The sequence below is a fragment of the Anoplolepis gracilipes genome, chromosome 16, assembly GCF_047496725.1.
Source record: "Anoplolepis gracilipes chromosome 16, ASM4749672v1, whole genome shotgun sequence".
Lineage (NCBI taxonomy): Eukaryota > Metazoa > Arthropoda > Insecta > Hymenoptera > Formicidae > Anoplolepis > Anoplolepis gracilipes.
In genome coordinates, this window is record NC_132985.1 from 8,299,182 (window position 1) to 8,321,475 (window position 22,294).

At 34.2% G+C, this 22,294-nt stretch overlaps 1 protein-coding gene across 2 annotated transcripts in view; it reads left to right on the top strand.

The window, feature by feature from the left end:
• LOC140674553 (odorant receptor 4-like) overlaps window positions 1-22,294 on the top strand; it is a 154,510-nt gene that overhangs the window by 75,716 nt on the left and 56,500 nt on the right. Inside the window, exon 5 of one of the 2 annotated variants that reach the window (XM_072908164.1) lies at window positions 19,194-19,304. The exons of the other annotated variant lie outside the window; for it this stretch is intronic. Coding sequence (XP_072764265.1) covers window positions 19,194-19,304 — 111 coding nt within the window. The remainder of the gene's footprint in view (window positions 1-19,193; window positions 19,305-22,294) is intronic. 2 annotated transcript variants of the gene reach the window in all.

Genomic DNA, 22,294 nt, shown 5'->3' on the forward strand with positions numbered 1-22,294 from the left:
TCTCGTCCATTCGACAAAGATTTTGCATCATCGGCGGTCGTGTGCTGATCCGTTCATTAATTCGCCGCTGTGTAACTTGCTGTCATCACCGCGCCGCAACAGACCAGCAACTCATGGGACAACTTCCCGCCTCACGTGTAACTCTATGCCGGCCGTTCTTTCATACGAGAGTGGATTACGCCGGTCTGCTTAGTCTCAAGACGTTTCGCGGACAAGGCGCTAAAACGTACAAAGAATACTTCATGTTCATCTGTTTCAGCACCTCCGCCATTCATCTTAAAGTAGCTACCGACTACTCTACCGAAGGCTTCATCGCTGCCTATAAACGCTTTACTGGACGCCGAGAACTCTGCTCAACGATAACGAGCGATTGCGGAACAAACCTAATCGGAGCAGACGCCGAACTCTCCAAGCTCTCCAAGGCATCTTTGAAGGAATTTGGAAAGGGCGCACATTGCTAATACTTTAGCTAACAACGGAGTGACATGGAAGTTTCATTCTCCCTCCGCTCCGCATTTCGGCGGAAAATGGGAGGTCGGTGTGAAATCGGTCAAGTTCCATCTGCGACGAATTATCGATCACACCTTATTCAATTATGAAGAACTTGCTGCGCTCCTGATTCAGAGCGAGGCCGTCTTAAACTCGCGTCCGCTATCGGCTCTCTTGGATGACCCTCCAGACATCACCGCTCTTACGCCGGGACACATTCTAGTCGGCTGAGCGCTCTCGAGTGTTCCTGAACCCTCTCTGGAAAAGGTGCCTCAGAATCGGCTGTCGCGTCTACAACTCCTCCGCCAAATGACGGAATCGTTCTGGAAAAGATGGACGGAGTATTTACAACACATGCAAACCTCAACCAAATGGCATCGCGAGCAGCACTTCTTCAAAAAAGGCACATTAGTCCTTATAAAAGACGAGCGTTTTCCCCCGAGCAAGTGGCCTCTCGCACGCATCATAGAAACTCATTCCGGCTCCGATGGCTTAGTGCAGGTCGTGACTCTAAAAAGCGCCACGACTCTCAAAAGACCTATTGTTAAACTCTGTCCTCTTCCCAGTGCGACAACCGACAGTTAAGACAATATCAAGTTCAATCCGTTAATTAAATCTGGTTCTAATTGACAACATGAAGTTGCCAAGGCAGGCGGAATGTTTAGTCACTATCATTAATTTGTGTTTTCATTTTATATGTCATAATACTTCTGTGGCAAAACGCTTTGTTCGAACAGATCGATCATTCAAATTTATTTATTTTCTTTTTCGAGACATGAGAACTCACGCTTTTTACGTGTTGATCTCAGCTGATCTGTATACACACACACTCATTCACACACACAACAGTAGCGATCGCCTTTTGAAAAGTCTTTGTTTTCATCAAAATCAGTCGTCTCAAGACCGTTAACTCAAATAAGTCGAAATAAACTCAACCTGGTTTTTTCTTTTAAAATTCACTCATTCCGATCTCGTCTAATTCCGACGTCTCCAGCGATTTGTACCGTCCGCTTGATTCATGGCAATCAACATTTCTGATTCTAAATCGAAACAAATATTAATCAAAAACATTCTCATAAAATTTCTTTCATACCATAGTGTTCCACGTTACCATGATTCTCAGGGTAAATTCTAAAAGCAAATTCTCTCATCTGGGTGTGTGAGTGTATTCGTCAAAGTCGATACAATTTCTAATAGAAAAAAAATTCGTTTATTATTCGGTGTGTCAACGTTTCATTGCGAGTCTACTCCAGTCGTATACAATTATCCATCAGAAGACATCAAACATTTCTACAAGGTAAGAATAAGTGAGTGAGAGAGAGAGAGAGAGAGAGAGTGTGTGTGTGTGTGTACATACACATGCACACATACACACATCACGTGTAGATAACAGCTGATCACAGCGAGCGCCTCGCGTAATCGCCCGCGTCGGATAATGAGTTCCGCCGCTCCTGCCTATCGCCCCACATTGGATCGAAGTCTAAGAAATTGCAGACATTCATCTAAAAATTTAAATTTTAAAATTTACATTTATGTTTATGAAATCAAATAGTAAATTAATTGTATATATTAGATTATTGTAATAGTAGATTATTGAAAAAATTTTAATTATCCAAAATATATTCGTGTTTTGTGTATAAATATACCTACTATAAGATAGTATGATGTATTAAATGTGATTAAGGCTTATTTTGCAAACTTTTTAAGTTGTTTTTTTTAACTTTTTTAGTAATTCAGTGAATATATTTTCTATATTTTGATATATATTTTGAGTTAAAAATAATTTAGCAACAATTTTATCAATATGCTTTAAAAGTATATACACTTTCAATTGTAGACGAAACATGATGGATTGTCCACATTATTAGCTACCCAAAAAATGTTTAAGAGTGTTACAATTTTCCATGATTTAAATGTATTCAAGAATAGTTCCACTTTATTTTTAAACAAAATTTAAGTGCCGCTAAGTGCCGCTTTGCAAAATACACGAAATTTTCCGGATGATATTCCAGTCTAAACTCAAAATTAGAAAAAAATTGCAAGATCGCTATTTTATTTTATCAAAAATTTTTAAAATTATTAAAAAAATATAAAATTGTTCTTTCATCATTTATCAATCATTGTTTTCTGTTGTAAGAAAATATTAAATGTACAAGTAATACATAATAAAGAGAAAATAAGGGAAAATAGTTTGATGCACACATAACAAGATATTATAATAAAATATATTATAAAAAATCCAAATTAAAGAATTTAATAATAATTAATACAAATATGATATCATGAGACAATAATTTATTATAGTTATATATATGTGTACATATATATATATATATATATTTGTATTACAAAATGTCAGACCTTTTTAGCATTATCCAGAATACAGTATGTGGAGGTAAAGTCTGATAAAGCATCCCGTGTGTATGTGTGTGTGTGTGCGTATGTGTGTGTCTGTGTGTGTCTATATGTTTTGTATGTATGTAAAAGCATTAATTATTTTAAAAGTTGTAGTGTTTCAGGAAACATCTCATAATATTTTCTTTTTGTGTCCAATTTTGGTCGAAGACTCGAAATTAATGGATCGGAAGTTACTAAGAGGTGATGCAAAATGTCTTCGTTTGTAACGATTCTATTAATTTAGCGTGTATGCATTTCTCTATATTTTCTAAATTCCTTATTGCGAGCTTTGCTTGCTTCTTCTGATAGCTTGCCAATAGGAATAATAAAATTAGAAATAATTGCTTCTCCATGAATGAGAAGTTTGTATTACGGATTATTTGTATTACGGTTGTTACGTCCAGGCCCGTAGAGAGGATGGGTCAGAGGAAGGGCGTAACAAGAACTGTTCCGATGTCAAAAGTCTTATCGACGAGTGACTCAGTCGAGCGAGCTGCAGGTTAGCAAACAGGTAAAACGACGGGTGTCGTTATTACTCTGTTATGCGAACGCTCTCTCGGTGGTCCCTTTTTGGTAAGAGAATCGAATCTCTTTTACGCGGGACGGGACCTTGTGTGATCTTTTGCGTGGAGGGAGTGAGGGAGTTAAATAAGTTTACCGATCATTTTAATTTTTAGATTAACATTTATTCAATTAATTCTTACCATTTTATACCATATGATCTTATTAATATCGGCTTTAAAATTATTTGTATGAGTGTGTGTGTGTTTGTGTGTGTGGATCACGGGTGTTACATAAGTACGGAGGTCATCAACCAGAAAAGAGGGGGAAGGAGTGCGATTTTAAAGATTTTATTCCGGTTGGTATTTGTTACAATAGTTTATAATAAGAAAAAAAAATAATAAAGATTTACGAAAATGTAATATGTGTTACGGCGCGATTTCGCACACGGTCGTGTTGTCCGATCTATGGTCTCGGTTGGCTCGCGAGAATCGGCGGGTCGGCGCGATTTTAGGCATACTTAGTAAAAGAACAGGGTTGAATAAAGGAGAAAGGAGACGATGAGAGAAAAAAAAACAAAAGAGAAGGAAATTAAACTTACTACTTAGGCAGATTGGTTGCGTTTTAGCTGCTGGTGTAGTTGTGGCTCCAATTGTGGTCTTACTCGGCGGATGGTCTTTGTTGAGCACTGACTCTAATAGGTTTTAAGACGTAATCGGAACTCCCGCAGTGTAAAACGAATTGCTTGAGTCAGCGAACGACCGAAAAATCTATGCCGAATGAATCTGATGCTGTACTATCGACTGATTTTAATTTTGTCTTCGTAATGCACAAGTCTTCCCTTTTTATATTAAATCTTGAGGGCGTGTTAACAATTTGGGCGGGAGTATTTTTGAGATTTTGACGTGTAAAAAGCTGTCGTTCGGTGAGATCCTTCTCCTCCTTATTTTTGATTGTTGCTGATTGGTGGACTCTGTACGGCCTCTTAGGAAATTTGGAGATTCTTCATTTGGTTATCTCCTGGGATTATCCAGCTGTTTCTATCCATTATTTATTTAGGGGATCTCGCTATCGATCCTTTTCGGTCATTTCTTTGAACATCGATTTCAATGTTTAAAACAATTTTTCGTTCCGCGGTCCTCTTATGACTGGTCGGGCAATTATTGCTTTATCTTTATAGGAGGTAAAGACGTGGAGCCGACAGTGCGTAACGGCGTTATTTGTTTCTTTCTTAAGATTATGCAGCTGTGTTTGTCGATTTCATTTAGAGGATCTCACTATCGATCCTTTCCGGTCGTTTCTTTTGACATCGTTTCAATGTTTTAAAATATTTTTCGTCGCGCGATCCCTTTTATGATTAGTCGGGCGATTATTGTTCATTTCGTGGGAGGAAAAACGTGGAGCCGACAGGATGTAACACGGTATTAAGTTTGTATTACGGTTTGTTGTACGGATGCAAGCATGTAATACCAATTGTATTTTTCAACAAATAATTTCGCTGTTTCTAATGCATATTTTCCAAATTTTTGTGCATTTATAGCTTCGCCACATGAAATGACTTGAAGAATTACAGTGAAACGTTTTATTAATTCTTCATTTATACCAGTAATTTTTGCAGTTTTATTTCTTTCTGAAAAATAACGTCTAGCCGTGTTTCCATCGTGTGTCTTCCCTGCGCCTTGCTTCACAACATCCACAAGTAATCCTAACTCTCTCTTAAAATCTTCTTGAATCCTTTTTTTGTAATTTCTTGTCCTTTTTTAAAAACAGTATCACGTACTGACCATTTTTTGAAAGATAAATTGTATGAAACGTGAAGCAAAAATTCCATACAACGAATTTTTGCATGAAGAGTAGACAGGCCAAAATTGCACATAGACTTATTTATATCTTTGGTCAGCACTTTGTTTATCTTGTTCATTTCACTGAGCTTTGCACCGCATAATGGACAAGCCGCACAAGATGTCTCGTTTGAAAGAGCTGTACAAACTTTACCGTCAATCATCGTAAATAACATTTCATAACTAATATTTACATTTTTCCATTGCATCGAAGTTAAATATTTTATTTCATTTTCCATTTTTTCATATTTATTTTTTAAAACTTCTGTAGTTTCGCTACAAAACTCAAATTTGATTGGATGGCAGTATCGGGTCGAAGAAGGTGTTTCATTGGTCCATATACTCATTCCATATTCGTTTACTAATTGTATTGGAACAAAACTTGTCATAAAAATACTACTCTCCGATTTTGAAGTTTCGTAATCAAATTTCTGTCTATACATGCTTTGATTTGAAGCTCCATCAAAACCCCACTTGCAGATTAATTTCAAATTTGTACATGAATCATCTAATTTATCCTTACAGAATGTAATAAATCTAGTAGCTGTCAAATCTAAAATTGCTTGCAGTTCGACGGAAGCTAAAGTTTCTGTTATTTTTAATTTTTCTTTTGGCGGATAACACTTGGATTTTGCTTTCTGAATTTGATAATAAGACTGCCATTGGTTTGTTCCATTTTTGATGCAGTTTTCTCTCAAGTAAATGTATTGAGATTTTGAAAGACCTAAGTTGAAAAATATAGCTAAACTCTTTTCTTTGGAAAATACAGATACTTGGATTTTATTTTTGCAAAAGGTTCTAATTCGCTCAGCATTATTTGGATTTTTTATTAAATGATCTATTATCATTGCTGAATCAATAAATCCTTCACTTAACAGTTTTTGTTTCGCTGTAAACAATAAAATGTCTGAGGTATATTCTTCTCGCAAATTTTCTGTAAGTCTTCGTTTATGTCTTTCAGATACATCACTGAAAGCTTTCCGTTTAGTCGAAGCGTTGATAGAAAATTTAGAATTATTAATTAATGGAGCTTTTATAGATGACTCATTTGATTTTTATTTTTCAGGAATTTTAAATTCTTCGTTAAGCCATGCGTTGTTTTTTTGAATAAATGTCCGGAGTGTTCTATTACATTTTTGCCATCGTTTAGATATATTTACACAATATAAGCGCAAACATTCCTTGAGTTTACTTTCATTCTCTTTTGATAATTTAAGATTACATTTTGTTACGACAAAATGAAATAATTGATCTTAATAATTGAAGCCAAGATCTGAATGTTTTAAAAATTCAAATATATCATTATTCTTTAATGTCGTCGTCATTATTAAATCTTCTTTGCCTAAGATACAATAAGAATAAAGTAGAAAGTGTTTTCCCTTTAAGATTTAAGAAGTATTATGGAACCATTTTATTAAATGTTTAGGTAAAACTGTATAAAAGGTTACACCTCACGGATTTTATCGCTACTTAGATATATTGTGGGGGGGGGAGGGTGTTCCGAGTAATTTCCCGCAAGAATTAAGTGGAGGACGGCGTTGGTTTAACAGATATAACAAAATGAAATTTCATATTTTTCATGCTGTTCCTTCGGTTTTATAAACTGATAATACCAACAATGAGGTTTGTTTAAGTCCTATTAATGTGTGCGACACGGAAAAAGTTTTTGTTTACATTATTTGAGGGATATCTATACGGTCGTGTTTATTGTGACGGCTATTTGTTTCACCTTTTTACAGTCTCATAACAAATTTCAACATGCGACTACACGAATTTTTAAGTCTTATTGAGAATAAGAATAAGTTATTAGATTATCTTATTGATCGAAAAGTTATTTATGGACACATTAAATGTCCACGATGTAAAGCATATATTGATTTTGTAACAGCCTCCCCCCCCCCGTTAATTAAAGGCTAGCCGGATAATTCGCCGGGATCAGGGTTCGTATAAGGGAGGAGAGACACTAGGCGAGTCGGTTTTATTTTGAAATGTAGAGTCGTTTATTGTAAGATGATGTCAATATATACAGAGTGTGATGTATGTGTGTGTGACAAATGAAATTAGAGAACCCTCGTCCGAGGCGACTCACTCTCCGCCCCGAGATTTGCTTGTCTTCCGTTTCTGGACGGTCGAAACAATTGAGTGATTTTGTTCGATGCAGATCTTGATTGTCGAGAACGCTCGACCGAAGCGGAGTACTCTCCACTCCCGCTCGCCCCTGCTATGATTTATAGAGGAAGAGTCGTGGAAGGTGTCGAGAACTCTCGACAGTGGTGGAGTACGCTCCACCGCGGGTGCGTCGTTTCGGGATGCTGGGATGTTCTCTGAGGCGAGACCCGTCTCGGAGAACTGGATTCGGAGATCTGGTCTGGCGTGGATGCTGTGCGGGTTTTATACCGGTATGGCTTCCCCTTTTCGCTCGAGGTTCGTCTCGGTCGGGCGTCTTCGGGTTCGGCTGCTGGAGCTCGGTTCTTCGGCGGGCTTCGAGATCTCGTCTCGCGCTCGGGCGTTTTCGGCTTCGGTCGGTCGGTGCCCGAGCGGGACTTAATCTCGGGCACGCCGAGGTTTACCCGTTGCGGGTGTTTATGTTTGCGTTAAAAAAAAGGCGCACTGCGCCTCCGCTTGTGCCCGGCCGGTGTTCGCCGGGCAGCGGACTTCCGACGGTCGGACGGTCGGAAACTTAGTAACAGGGACGTCTCGTTACAAAATATAGAAAATATATTCACTGAATTACTAAAAAAATTAAAAAAACAATTTAGAAAATTTGCGAAATAAGCCTTAATCACATTTAGTACGTCATACTATCTTATAGTAGGTATATTTATACACAAAACACGAATATATTTTGGATAATTAAAATTTTTTCAATAATCTACAATTAATTTACTATTTGATTTCATAAACATAAATGTAAATTTTAAAATTTAAATTTTTAAATGAATGTCCGTGATTTCTTAGGCTTCGATCCACTGTGCGCCCGTACGCGTGCCGTAATTCGCTACCTATTTTCTTTGATAGCTTGAAATTTAAGCTTAAAATTTTGCCAAAGGAAAAATCGTCTCAGAATTCATTTAGGAATACATTTCAAAGACAAACGGTTGTTTTGAATCACCTTGTATATATGTATACACCAAACTCATAGAAACATAAAAATAATGGTGAGCTTTCGAAAGTAGATTTTTCAAGCTTTTTTATAACTCTTTATAACTTAAATTTCGTTCATTTTTAACGAAGTTAGAGCTGATTGAATTTTATCTATTTTTTAAGAAAATTCAAGTGTTCTTCTGGTTGTTTTACGCAGTGTATATGTGTACAACGTGGACGAAATAATCTGTTACAAAATATTTTGTCCGAAATTATTGAAGATCTGAAGTTGAATTTTTTTACATTAAATGGCACACAGGAGCTGACTACTTGGTGTGTAAAAAAAATTTTATGAGAAGCTCTTAGGAAGGCAAAAAAGGGAACCTTTCATTTTTTAAATGGACAAGGTACAATTGTTTTATATTCGGATAGCTTTCATCAAAATTAATTAACATTTACTTGAAACGGTAAACCTTGAGAAAAGGGGACCCATCTCCTGACCTTGATCTTGACCTTGACATATGTTGTCAAGGTCATTGTCCTGAGTAACGTTTAAAAGGTTTTAGCTGTTGCTCGTTTGTTAGAAAGTTATAAACAAAAAATGTTTTATTTCGAAATGCCATAATTATTGTATTTGTTGTTTTATCTTGATATATACTTTCAATATTTTCATAACACACACATACACACACACACACACACACACACACACACACACACACGGGGGGGGGTGCAAGGGGGGGCTTTGGCCCCCCTCCCGCACCCACCTCGTCCATCTCGCTTCGCATGTACGTTACAAAACAAAGCAAAGTTCACATGGGTTTGCAACTTTCCACACGAAGCGAGGTGGACGGGGCAGATGCGGGACAGCCCCCCTTGCACCTCCCCGTGTGTGTATGTGTGTGAGTCTATATGTGTATGTGTGTATGTGTGTGTGTATGTGATTTTGTGTTTATAACTATATTTACTCGTACAGCAAATTAGTACAAAAAAAGATCACTACAACATTATATTTCTGAATTTTTACTTAAAAGACTATATTCTTTTGATAAGTGAATTGATGTTTTTTTTTTGATATTATGAAACAATTATATCCAATAAATAATAATTAAGTTTTGTTATATTGTTTATATTATGTTTAAATAAATTTCTACGTATAATTCATAAAACTTTTTTTGTGTATAACTTTTTAATAAACAAGGACCGACGGTTAAAACTTTTTGGAGGTTACTCAGGACAGTGACTTTGACAACATATGTCAAGGTCAAGATCCTAGGAGGTGAGTCCTCTTTTCTCAAAGTTTACCTAATTTTTTAATATTTGGATAGTTTTCATCAAAATTAACAACATTTACTTGAAACATTTTTTTTATTTTGCACTGTTGGAGAGATATAGAAAAATTCAATTTGATTTTCTGGATAATTTAGAGACGTATTCCAAGTTACTTCAACTATGTTTACAAACTATGTTTACAAACATGTTTGGCATTAAGAAAGTAATTTCTTACAAAATATCAACAAATTTACGATTGATTAGAGTAACTAGAGAAATATATAAATTGTCAGTATTATGGAATCATTTTATAAAATGTTCAAAATGATATCCACGAACTTCTAAACAGATATTAATATGTTTGCGAATATTCTTTTGAACATCTAATAACATTAATGGAGTAATCGATTTATAACCAGTGCATATTCTTATTTTCATATCTTCTTTTGTTGTCGTAGCAATAGCCATCATCTTATATCCAAAACAATATTCGCAAACGCCTTAATACATGCTTAGAAGTTTGTGGACACCACTTTAAACATTTAATAAAATAATTCCATAATACTGACAATATCTTTCTTCAGTTATTCGAATGAAGTGTTTGTTGATTGTAAGAAATTACTTTCTCAATGTCGAATATGTAGTAAAGAAAGTTGAAGTAACTTAAAATATGTCTCTATGATCTTTAAATGTATTCAGAAAATCAAATTAAATTTTTCCATAAAGTTTTAACAGTGCAGAATGAAAAAATGTCAAGTAAATATTATTAATTTTGATGAGAGCTATCCGAATATAAAAATATTGTATCCCGTTCCATTTAAAAAATGAGAGGTTCTTTTTTTTGAAATTTTGAAGCTGTCATTTATAAAATGAACCCCCACAAAGGAATACAAATACTCGTCGATTAAAGGTAAAAATAATTTAATCCAAATGTAATTACTAAATACTTTATTTTTTGTTTATCCGTTTCTAGTTTATTTGTCATTTATATAAAACTCGCGTCATCGAATTATTCACTCTCAAGCGTTATGCTATAGTCCCTCTAGAAAGTTAATAATATTGTACAATATTGTATAGACAATGCAATAATAATTTAAACTTAAGTAAAACTGCATAAAAGGTTACACCTCTCCGGTTTTCTTACTACTTACATATATTGTTCGAGGAGTTGTTCCGAATAATTCCCCGCAAGAATTAAGTGAGGGACAGCATTTAAAAGATATAACAAGTTAAAATTTCGTAATTTTAATACTCTTCTGCAAATTTTCTGAAAATTTTCGAAAAATCTTTTTCCATGGAAACTTACAAACCCATATGGAACTGTGCAACAGTAGATCTCGTTTCGCCCTGGAAGCACGAGTTCCATGGGATAAATCTTGCTTTGCGTAGAAAGTTACAAACCCATGTAAAACTGTGTAACCATAGACTTCGTTTCGCCTGAAAGCACGGGTGGCATAAAGTAGGTCTTGCTTTGCGTGGAAAGTTATAAACCCATATGGAATTGTATACCGATAGAAGTTTTTAGTTCGACATAATGTCTGTCAATGCACGATTTCATGCGTAAACGTTGTGATAAAATTATTAAAAATATATACATAAGTTTTAAATTAAGATGAGATAAGGAAAATCAAAAGAGAAAATATTAGAAACTATGTATGTATATTTCATTTTTTTTAATTACAGTAAAGGTGGATATATCTTGCGATAATATTAAAAAATGCTTCAATACGTTCTGTGTACGAAAATTTTCGTTTAAAAAGAAATTCTGCAAGGTAAGAAGCATAATGGTTTTTGCGAGTCCCATATCGCGGAATATTACTACGGGTTTCTCTCCATACTCTCAATATTTTGTGTATGAGCTTGAGTGTCAGGATCAATAAAATTATATGAATGATTGACCATAAGATGTCTATAATCTTCATTATGCAGACAATTACATGCCTTTCAACAATCTGATATAATCGTTGTGTTAGGTTTGATTCATTTTTGTATTACTGTTAGTAACGTATTTGCTGAACGATCAGGTACACATTCAACAAACAATTTTCCTGTTCCACGCTCGATACCACCAAAAATCCACTGTCCTGTAATGAGTCGTCCTTTTTGAAATTTACGCTTTTCAATTTTAGCTTTATCTATTTCTACTATAGTGCTTTCTCCTCCTAACATTTCACTATTGTCGTCCAGCCAGTCAAGACAAAGCTGAGAAAAAAGTATTCAATAGAAAAATGAAAAATGTACACTGTCAGTAAAAATATATTGGAAATTACCTCACGACAAAAATTTGACTAATCAACCACTGTATAAGATTGTATATTCAACTCTTTCATGAGAAACGTATATCGAGGAGGACGTATCATTAAAAAGTATGCAATGAATCTGCATGTATCTTGCAAATTCAAGTGTGAATGTGAAAACCACGTATTTCGGAACGGACTTACTCTAAAATTACACCAAATTTTACGTCGTTTTTTATGTCCGCGTTGTTCATATTGTACAGAATGACACACGAAAAGTATACATTCACGATTTAAATTGTAACGAGGCGCCCCCCGTTACTAAATGCCCGACAATCCGCCCGTCGGAAGTCCGCTGCCCGACGAACATCGGCCGGGCAAAAGCGGAGGCGCAGTCCGCCCTTTTTAATACAATCATACGCGACCGCTCCGAACGGTAAATCTCGGCGAGCGAGAGACTAAGTTCCGCTCGGGTACCAACCGATCACTTCCGAAGACACCCGAGCGAGCGACAAGGTCTCAAAGCCCGCCGAAACATCGAATTCCTCCAACTGAGCGCAAAGACACCCGACACGCACGAACATTTAAACAGGAAAACGTTAAAAAGACATTTACGCGATTATCAGAGGAGAAGGGGTAACACGAGCCGTATAAATACTCGAACCATCCGTGATCGGGACCAGATCTCTGAATCCGGTTTTCCGAGACGAGCTTCGCCTCAGAGAACATATCCGCATCCTAAGAAAATTCACGAAAGCAACAGCGGTGGAGTGTGCTCCACCACTGCCGAGAGTTCTCAGCGCTTCCACGATTATCCTTCTCGATATCGACACAGACACGATTTTGCGAGTGGAGAGTACTTCGCTTCGGTCGAGCGTTCTCGACAATCAAGATCTGCATCGAACAAAATCACTCAATTGTTTCGACCGTCCAGAAACGGAAGACAAGCAAATCTCGGGGCGGAGAGTGAGTCGCCTCGGACGAGGGTTCTCTAATTTCATTCGTCACACACACATACATCACACTCTGTATATATTGACATCATCTTACAATAAACGACTCTACATTTCAAAATAAAACCGACTCGCCTAGTGTCTCTCCTCCCTTATACGAACCCTGATCCCGGCGAATTATCCGGCTAGCTTTTAATTAACGGGGGGGGGGGAGGCTGTTACAAAATCAATATATGCTTTACATCGTGGACATTTAATGTGTCCATAAATAACTTTTCGATCAATAAGATAATCTAATAACTTATTCTTATTCTCAATAAGACTTAAAAATTCGTGTAGTCGCATGTTGAAATTTGTTATGAGACTGTAAAAAGGTGAAACAAATAGTCGTCACAATAAACACGACCGTATAGATATCTCTCAAATAATGTAAACAAAAACTTTTTCCGTGTCGCACACATTAATAGGACGTAAACAAACCTCATTGTTGGTATTACCAGTTTATAAAACCGAAGGAACAGCATGAAAAATATGAAATTTCATTTTGTTATATCTGTTAAACCAACGCCGTCCTCCACTTAATTCTTGCGGGAAATTACTCGGAACACCTTCCCCCCCCCCCCCACAATATATCTAAGTAGCGATAAAATCCGTGAGGTGTAACCTTTTATACAGTTTTACCTAAACATTTAATAAAATGGTTCCATAATACTGACAATATATTTGGTAATTATTTACTATAGGGGAGGCAGCTTCAATGACCTTGACGTTGACATATGTTGTCAAGGTCACTGTCCTGAGTAATGTTCAAAAGGTTTTAGCCGTCGCTCGTTGTTTCTTAAAAAGTTATTATCAAAACAAGTTTTATAAATAAGACATAATTATCTCATTTCATATATATTTAATAAAGCGGATTTATTTATTTAGGTGTATTAAATCAATTGCGTGAGCGGAGTGATACATACATGTAAAAAAAATTACTTTAAGAAACACCTCGCCGATGATGACCTTGATATATCTTATAGACGATACACTCCTAAAAAAGTAATGTGTGCTTTGAATTTTGTATGGAATAATATAAATATGGGCCAGGGAATATGTTTATAACACACACACACGGGGGGGAGGGTGCAAGGGGGGCTTTCGCCCTCCCCCACTCCGTCCACCTCGCTTTGCGTGGAAAGTTGCAAATCCATGTCAACTTTGCTTTGTCTTGCAACGTATATGTGAAGTGAGGTGGACGGGGTGGGTGCGGAAGGGGGAGACCGAAGGGCCCCCTTGCACGCCCCCCGTGTGTGTATATGTGTACAGACTGTACCCTTTCGTATTATGTTATTCACTGAGAGTATGGTCGTAAAGAATATTTTAATCATTATTTAGCAGAGTTTATATTTAAAAAGAGATTTGATTTTAAAAAACGATTAGATGCTTTTTTCGAAGTAATGGCTATTAAGTATCCTCAAAGTGAAAATGTAAATAAATAAATGAAATAAATTAAATAAAATTATACAATATACAATATAAGATATTATATAATTATTCCTACGAATAATAATATCCAATTTATCAAACTTTTTTTCTTAATAACTTTTTAAGAAACAACGAGCGACGACTAAAATCTTTTAAACATTACTCAGGACAGTGACCTTGACAATATATGTCAAGGTCAAGATCATTGGAGGTCCCTCCCCTACAGTAAATTATTACCATTCTTCAATTACTCGAATCAAATGTTTGTTAATACCTTATAAGAAATTACCTTCTCAATGTCGAATATGTAGTAAAGAAGGTTGAAGTAACTTAAAATATGTCTCTATGATCTCTAAATGTATTCAGAAAGTCAAATTAAATTTTTCCATAAAACTTTAACAGTGCAGAATAAAAAAAATGTCAAGTAAATATTTATTAATTTTGATGGGAGCTATCCGAATATAAAAATATTGTACCTCGTTCCATTTAAAAAATGAGAGGTTCTTTTTTTTGAAATTTTAAAATTGTTATTTATAAAATGAACCCCCACAAAGGAATACAAATACTCGTCGATTAAAGGTAAAAATAATTTAATCCAACTGTAATTACTACTTTATTTTTCGTTTATCTGTTTCTAGTTTATTTGTCATTTATGTAAAACTCGCGTCATCGAATATTTCATTCTCAAGCGTTATAGCTCCTCTAGAAAGTTAATAATATTGTATAATATTGTACAATATTGTATAGGCAATGCAATAATAATTCAAACTTCAAATGTTCAATAATATTGTGCAATATCAATTATTATACAATAATATTGATCATCTAGAGAAATCAATCTCGTTACGTCCCTGCCTGCCCGTTCTATCCGACTCAGAAGTAGCTAACTACATATTTTTAATTATAATTCAGAAACTAAGCTTCAGATAAAATTTTGTAAGAGAAAAAATTGTCTCAAAATTCGCTCAAGAACATGTAATTTTAAGGACATTAGGTTGTTTAAAATATATGCGTGCATGCGTATTTTGTATCTAAAAGCTACTATTTCCAATTGCACTGTGACTAAATAAACGGTGCATAATAAAATTGTCCAATTGCAATTTGTCTAATTATACGGTGTTCAAATAAAGATCACTAATCTGAACACGTTAATTTTATTGCACTTTGATTGTTCTAATAAAATTATCGGTAAAACTTCTGTTTAGGGAAAGATGCTCCAATGATCTTGACCTTGACATATGTTATTATCACCTTGAGTAACCTTCAAAAGGTTTTATTTATTAAAAAGTTATAAACAAAAAAAGTTTTAACCTTTTGAAACTTTTTTTGTTTATAACTTTTTAATAAATAAAACCTTTTGAAGGTTACATTGAAGCATCTTCTCCTAAACAGGAGTTTTATCAAGTTATCAATTTACGAATACAAAACTTTTTCAATGTCTTTAATTAACTTCTTGAGCCATAATAATTCTTAACTAACTATGATTATAATTCCTATTTAGTAGGTAATAATTGATATCTTAGTAATAAAAAGATTACACAAGACAATAAATAAAAGGCATTATTGTATATAAGGGACACAAAGAGATACTACAATATATATGTATATGTACATATAACGAATGTAGAAAACAATAGTACAGTACATAAAGAGAATCACAGATGTGTGGCACTAATTGTGAATGAGAAAAATGTTTTCTACTTATATATTAGATGAATAGCATGTATGCATTCTATCCAGAGAAGAAATATACTTTCTACTGAACTGGTTCAAACAAAAAGTGACATCAGAACTACAGCTTGACTTGACATCACAGAATCAAGTTCAGAATGAAGAATTGGAAGTTGAGGAATCGAAGAAAAAACAATTTGAAGCTACAGGTCTAAAACTTACAACAATAACTACACTCAAGCAGCTTAACTCTGAACTGCAATATAACTATCTGAAGTACAATACAATATACGAAGGTATCAAACTTTAGGACAGACTTTGCATCTCTAAAGTTACTGGCAACAAGAAATTTTATTGTAAAGCTATAAATTTACTTTTGTAACGGAACTTTTTAAGCTACCATGATGCAAAGTGCTACTCTAGTTATATGTTCGGCATTAGACAAGAAAATTAAAAGCGCAGAGCATGTAGAGCGCAAACTTCTTCCAAGAAGTACAAGTCTGGGATTGCATTGTTCGGAAAAAAATCCACAATAAGATCAACAAGGCAATAAAAGAAATCAGCTATTTGACTACTTCATCGATGAGTTCTAAAGATCTAGCTAAGGGGTTAAAAGTTGAAGACGAGTAATTTAAATAACGAATTACAGCACTTGGTTCGATATTATCATTATGATGAAGCGACAAAAAACAGTGGCAAGAGTTTTTCTATTTTCGCTACTGATTAAAGGAAGGTCTACAGACGATTAGAAATCGGTACCGCAGAAGAGCAACAAAAACAATTCCCTTCCAAAAATTCCATGATTCAATTTAGTCCAATATCTAGTTTAAATCAAAATAACACAATGAGCAAACTTATTGGCTGCGCAGGGAGGAGAAAGCTTGTTAGCATATTGAAGCCACTAGTTATAGTTACTCTACCTGATGTTAAAACAACCATTGGGAAAATACAAAACTGGAAATCGCTGGGTCTTGACGAAATCCATAATGTTTGGTGGAAATATTTTACTACCACACATGCAGCTTTGCTACTGTTTGGTAAAGCTTTTCAGAATTCAATCAAATTTTCTGAAGTATTTGATGGCAGGGATAATACTACATGTTACCTAAGGTTGTGGCCAATTCAGAACCATAGAATTATTGATGCATAACTCAACTTTATATAAAATTCTTACTTTTGTCTTATCTTCAAAAATCTATAGCCACGTGATAAGTCAGAATCTACTGATACCTAAGCTGTTGTAAAAAAATTCGGGAATGTAAATTATTACTTGTTATGATAGCATAGTTACATAACAAGTACGCAAACGTCTACACCAGCTATTTTTAGGTTGGATAGATTACAAAAAAGCATTCAATTTAGTGTTTCATTCATAATCTCTACGTATTCTCGAGCTATACAAGATCAACTCTGCATCAGTGAATTTTGCAGTTTCAATGTCATGGCTCTCATCATACAAAACCTTAATAAATTTAGACTGTCCCTCTAAAAAATACCACATCGAATTTTGATTTCCTCAGTCTTATAGGAATCAGTACCATGCTTACGTGCAGTGATGTTTTCCACTCTGACTCTCAACTCAGTTGAACAGGATGCTCAGAGATTCAGAATCTATTTCTTCTCATCGAGAAGAATCTTGACATCCACATTTCGCACCAATTTTATATAAATGAACTAAAACTCTGTGTAACAAACAAATATCAACTACAAAGCGAATTTTAGCTCAAGAGTTTTAGCGATGCCAGTTGTATAAAATTTGAACTGAATAAGTGCGCTATTTTGTGTTGTTATTCAAATGTAATCAAGACTTGGATTAAGAACAAAATTTCTTTGGAGATACTTCAGAATAATCTTGGTAATGAGAATAGCTTAAATATCTTGAATATCAAATATCTTAAACTGCTACAATTGTTAGGCATATTGGACACCAATATAAAAGATAAGATTTAAAGGAAGGTGCTCTCTAGAGTCAATAAGATCTGTAAATCAAATATCAGTTCAAGAAATAAAATCTCGACAATAAACACATAGGCCATTTTAATGGTTATTTACACTTTTGGTGTAAAAAAGTGGATAGACACTTTTCTTCAATCATTTGAAAGGATCATTAGGACAACGCTCATAAGACACCGGCTTCACCATCTAGTTCGGTGTATAAAACTGTCTCGTAATAATGCAAAAAGAGAACTTCTCAGTTTAGAAACGATGTGTCGTCAGCAGATCACTTTGTCATTATTTTCTATCTACTGACTTTCAAATTCATAAACCCATATGTGCACAGGATAAAGATATTATAATAATATTGCCTAAAATTGTCTCAGGAAAATCTGGATTTTTGGTATTTGAAACTTCAAATAACAAAACTTCAAGATTGCATTAATTGCTTAAAGAGAAAGAAAATTGCACGGTAAATTCTTGCCTGTACTCACATCAAACAACACCGATGAATGAAGCTCCACCCAATGGCTCATATCTGGGAGATTTTTTAGAAAGGCAGAAGGTTTCATTTTCTCGATCTAAGACGAAGTTGTTAAAATCAGAACATACAATTTATCCTGGAGAAACAGATTGGCAGTAAATGTCAATTCTGTAAGCAAGTTAACGAATTTATTCAAAATATTTGTTGTGGTTGTTTATCATTATCTCAGACTGAGTACCTGCAATGACACAACAATGTGGCCAAGAGATATAGGCTCGCAGAGATTGAATATACTTACTATAAATATAAGTTGGACTAAGTTATGTGCAATGACGAAGCTAGGCTTTTATGAGACAGTCTAGTCACAACTGAGCGGTTTAGGCAAGACCAATGGCAACACCATTGTGTTGATTGATAGGCCAGAAAGGCTAGTGGATATTGCTGTGCATTTGATAGATTCATGACAAGTGTAACCGAAAAAGAGACAAATATCAATTGCTCTCTGTAAGACAAGTATAAGCTACAGGAAATGGAAATTGCTCCAGTTTAATTTCTGCCAATGACTTGGTCATATATTATTATGTGCATGTGTATGTGTGTGCACGTGTGCGTGTGCGTATGTGTGTGTAAAACTTAACTATTTAATACAAATTTTACTTTAAATTATACAGAGCACTTTGTGAAAAGATATTACGGTCATAAATAATATTGACACTCAAATATCTATTAGTCAAATAGTCAGTATAAAGTCATATATAAGAGTAGACTTATACATGTTCAAGCTTTTAGAAATACTACCAATTATATGTTTACTTTTTTATTTACTATAATTTATTCAAATTTTTCTTTATTTGTGTAGAATTTTGCTAAGGGCGAAAGAGGAGTACTTGTTACTTTCCTGATATTCCAATTCTTAGTACTGCTAATACTGTATGCTCATTGCACTGTTGGTGAAAATCTTCTAACTGAGGTAACTTAATAAAAATAAAAAAAATAAGAATAATGTTAAAAAGAAAAGAGATTTTTCCAATAACATATTTTTCTTAATTTGCTACTTTTCCTAATTTATAGTATTATCTTTTAAAATAGCACTAAGATTTAATGCAAGTATTGTCGTTTCTGATCTCTTAATAATTTTCTCTAGATTTGTAGGATTTTTAATAATTTCTTTTATTATTATTAACATTTTCTTTGAATTTCAAATAATTTCTTTTATTTCCACTGAAAGTAAAAAATCATCCTTTTTAACATTATTTTTTGTTTGTATTTCTATAATTTAAGATAAGTCACATAAGCCGACGATTTTCAAAATAAAATAAATGAAATATTTATTTCTTGTTAGATAATAATAAAATATAGAGTGCCATAAATATATTATTTGATCTTATTCATTTTCTTAAATTAAAAAAAATTACATTTGTCAAATAATTTGCTATTTACCTTCGCATTTATCCTACGTTGCTCTAGTTTATCACGCAAATTTGCATTGTTGTTTACATTATGTTTGATATAAATTATTTATAAGCTTATTTATAATATATATAAGATTACTGTAATTTTTATATTGGCCTCGAATTTGTTAATATCAATCAAGTAATATATTCAAATGGCATACTATATTCTATTATCCGATAAGAAATAAATATTTAAGTTATATTTAATTTATTTACTTTATTTTAAAAATCCTCACGTTTTCGTGATTTATCCTAAATAATTATAAATGTTTTATGTCATAAGTAACTTTATACAAAATTTTTTAAAAATAAATGCATACATATTATGAACACCTTTTTTTTAAGCTAATAACAAATAAAAATATTTAGGCTATAGACATTAGGCACAAGTATTATACGGTCTATACTATACACAATTTAAAGTAAATCACTTGTAGAATTTTTAAATATTGTCTTATTGTTAATAACGGAAACTAATTTTAATCTTTATTTAACTTATCGTAATTGTCAATTCTTTTTGACCAAAGAGAATCTAATTGAAAGTTAAAACTAATTATCGCTAATGAAAGTGAATTTTGAAAACAATACAAGTGATGTACTTTAAATTAGCATTAGATCATAAAATTTCTTCGAAAGTTCTTTAAACCACTAAATGATAATTTAATAAATTTAATCTAACAATAGTGCGTGCTTGCGTGCGTGCGTGTGCGTGTTCGTGTGCGCGCGTGTGTGTGTGTGTGTGTATGTGTGTACGTGTGTGTGCGCAATAAATTTATCGCATAGTTTTTGAATAAAAATTATGAAAAAATGCAATTGTTAATACGTTTTGTGTAAAGAGATTAAAGTGATTCTAGTTGTCCTATCTTACTGATCAAAGCAATTATTTTTTCTAATTAAATTTTTTTGCTGGTTGTATAGAATTATAAACCTTTTTTCATAATTAATGTACATACAGCAACAATGTCTGGACTGAGTAATTTTGTTAAAAATAAAATAAAAAATAAAAATTTACAATTTTGTTATTTAAGCTTGTGACACTAACTTATAACAACATTTGCTTAATATAAAACTTCTGCAGTTTATATGAAAAAATAAGTTCTAAACTAGGTCTAAGTAATAAATTTAAGGCTGGAGAACACGTAACAGAATATGTTGAGTTATTACTATGTTTAACAGAGAAAAGAGTTTATTGATAAGAAAAAGCTATATTACATAAAAAGAGCACATATACAAACATGAAACGTAAGATACATAAGAAATATAGCAACATTTCGAGAAATAGAAACGTAGCTATATTAGTAAACAGGGTGTCCCAGAACAACCTTCCGTCCGTAAAATGACGTACTCCTGACACAATTTTAAGACAATTTTTTCCTTTACCAAAATTTGATTTAAAGCGTAGTTTTTGAGTTATAAGCGAAAATAGTTAGCAAATCACGCGTCGAGTATAGAAGGCAGGCAGGAGCGGCGCGGCGCACCGCGAGCGCGGGCGCGGCTGACCGTCCGACGAGTGATTTACCGCCGCATGAGTCAAAATCGTTAACTATTTTATCTTATAACACAAAATTATGCTATAAATAAAGTTTTGGTAAAGAAAAAAATGTCGTATAATTACGTCAGGAATAAGTGTTCCTTAAAATAACGTCGGACACTGCGATCAGCTGATTGCTACACGCGATGTGTGTCTAGCTGAGTGTGTGCGTAAAAGAAAGGGACAGAGTGAGTGAGTGAGTGAGTGAATGAGTGAGTGAGTGAGTGAGAGAGAGAGAGAGAGAGAGAGAGAGAGAGAGAGAGAGAGAACCGTCTCCGCGACGCTCCTTCGATTGTCATCCACATTGTTGTCGACGATCTCAGACTGATCGATATATTGATTTTCCGGCTCAGCTGAGAGAGTCAATCAATATTTTTTAAAAACGCGTGCTACATACGTTTTTGAAACTATTGCATTTATGATGCAAGAGAAAAAATTTGGGAAAATTTATTTTTATTTTACTCACAATAAGATGTTTCAACGTAAAAATGTTTGGTCGCTCTGAAAAGAGCGGATTGATTAAAAAAAATTTTTAGAGCTCAAAATGCCCGCCGTCCATCCTAACGCAAGCTCTTATGCGTTTTAATAAATTTCTTTCGACGTTCTCCATTATTTCTTCGTCGATATTCCAAATAGCAAATCGTAATTTTGTCTCCAGATCTTCTATATCTTCGGGAAACGTTTTATAAATTACTTTCTTGCAGTATCCCCATAAAAAAAATCGAGAGGGTTGAGATCCGGAGATCTTGCGGGCCAACGTATCGGGCCGTACCGACCCATCCAGCGTCCGGGAAAATTCTCGTTCAAATAATTGGTAACAATCCTGGCGTTGTGTGGCCCAGCACCGTCTTGTTAAAAGACAATATCGTTTCTTTCAAATAATGGCACATCTTCTAAGAAATGTGGTAGGTTCTTCCAGTTAAAATATGTGGAAGAATAACTGGACTAAGTATTTCAGTACCCATTATTCCAGCC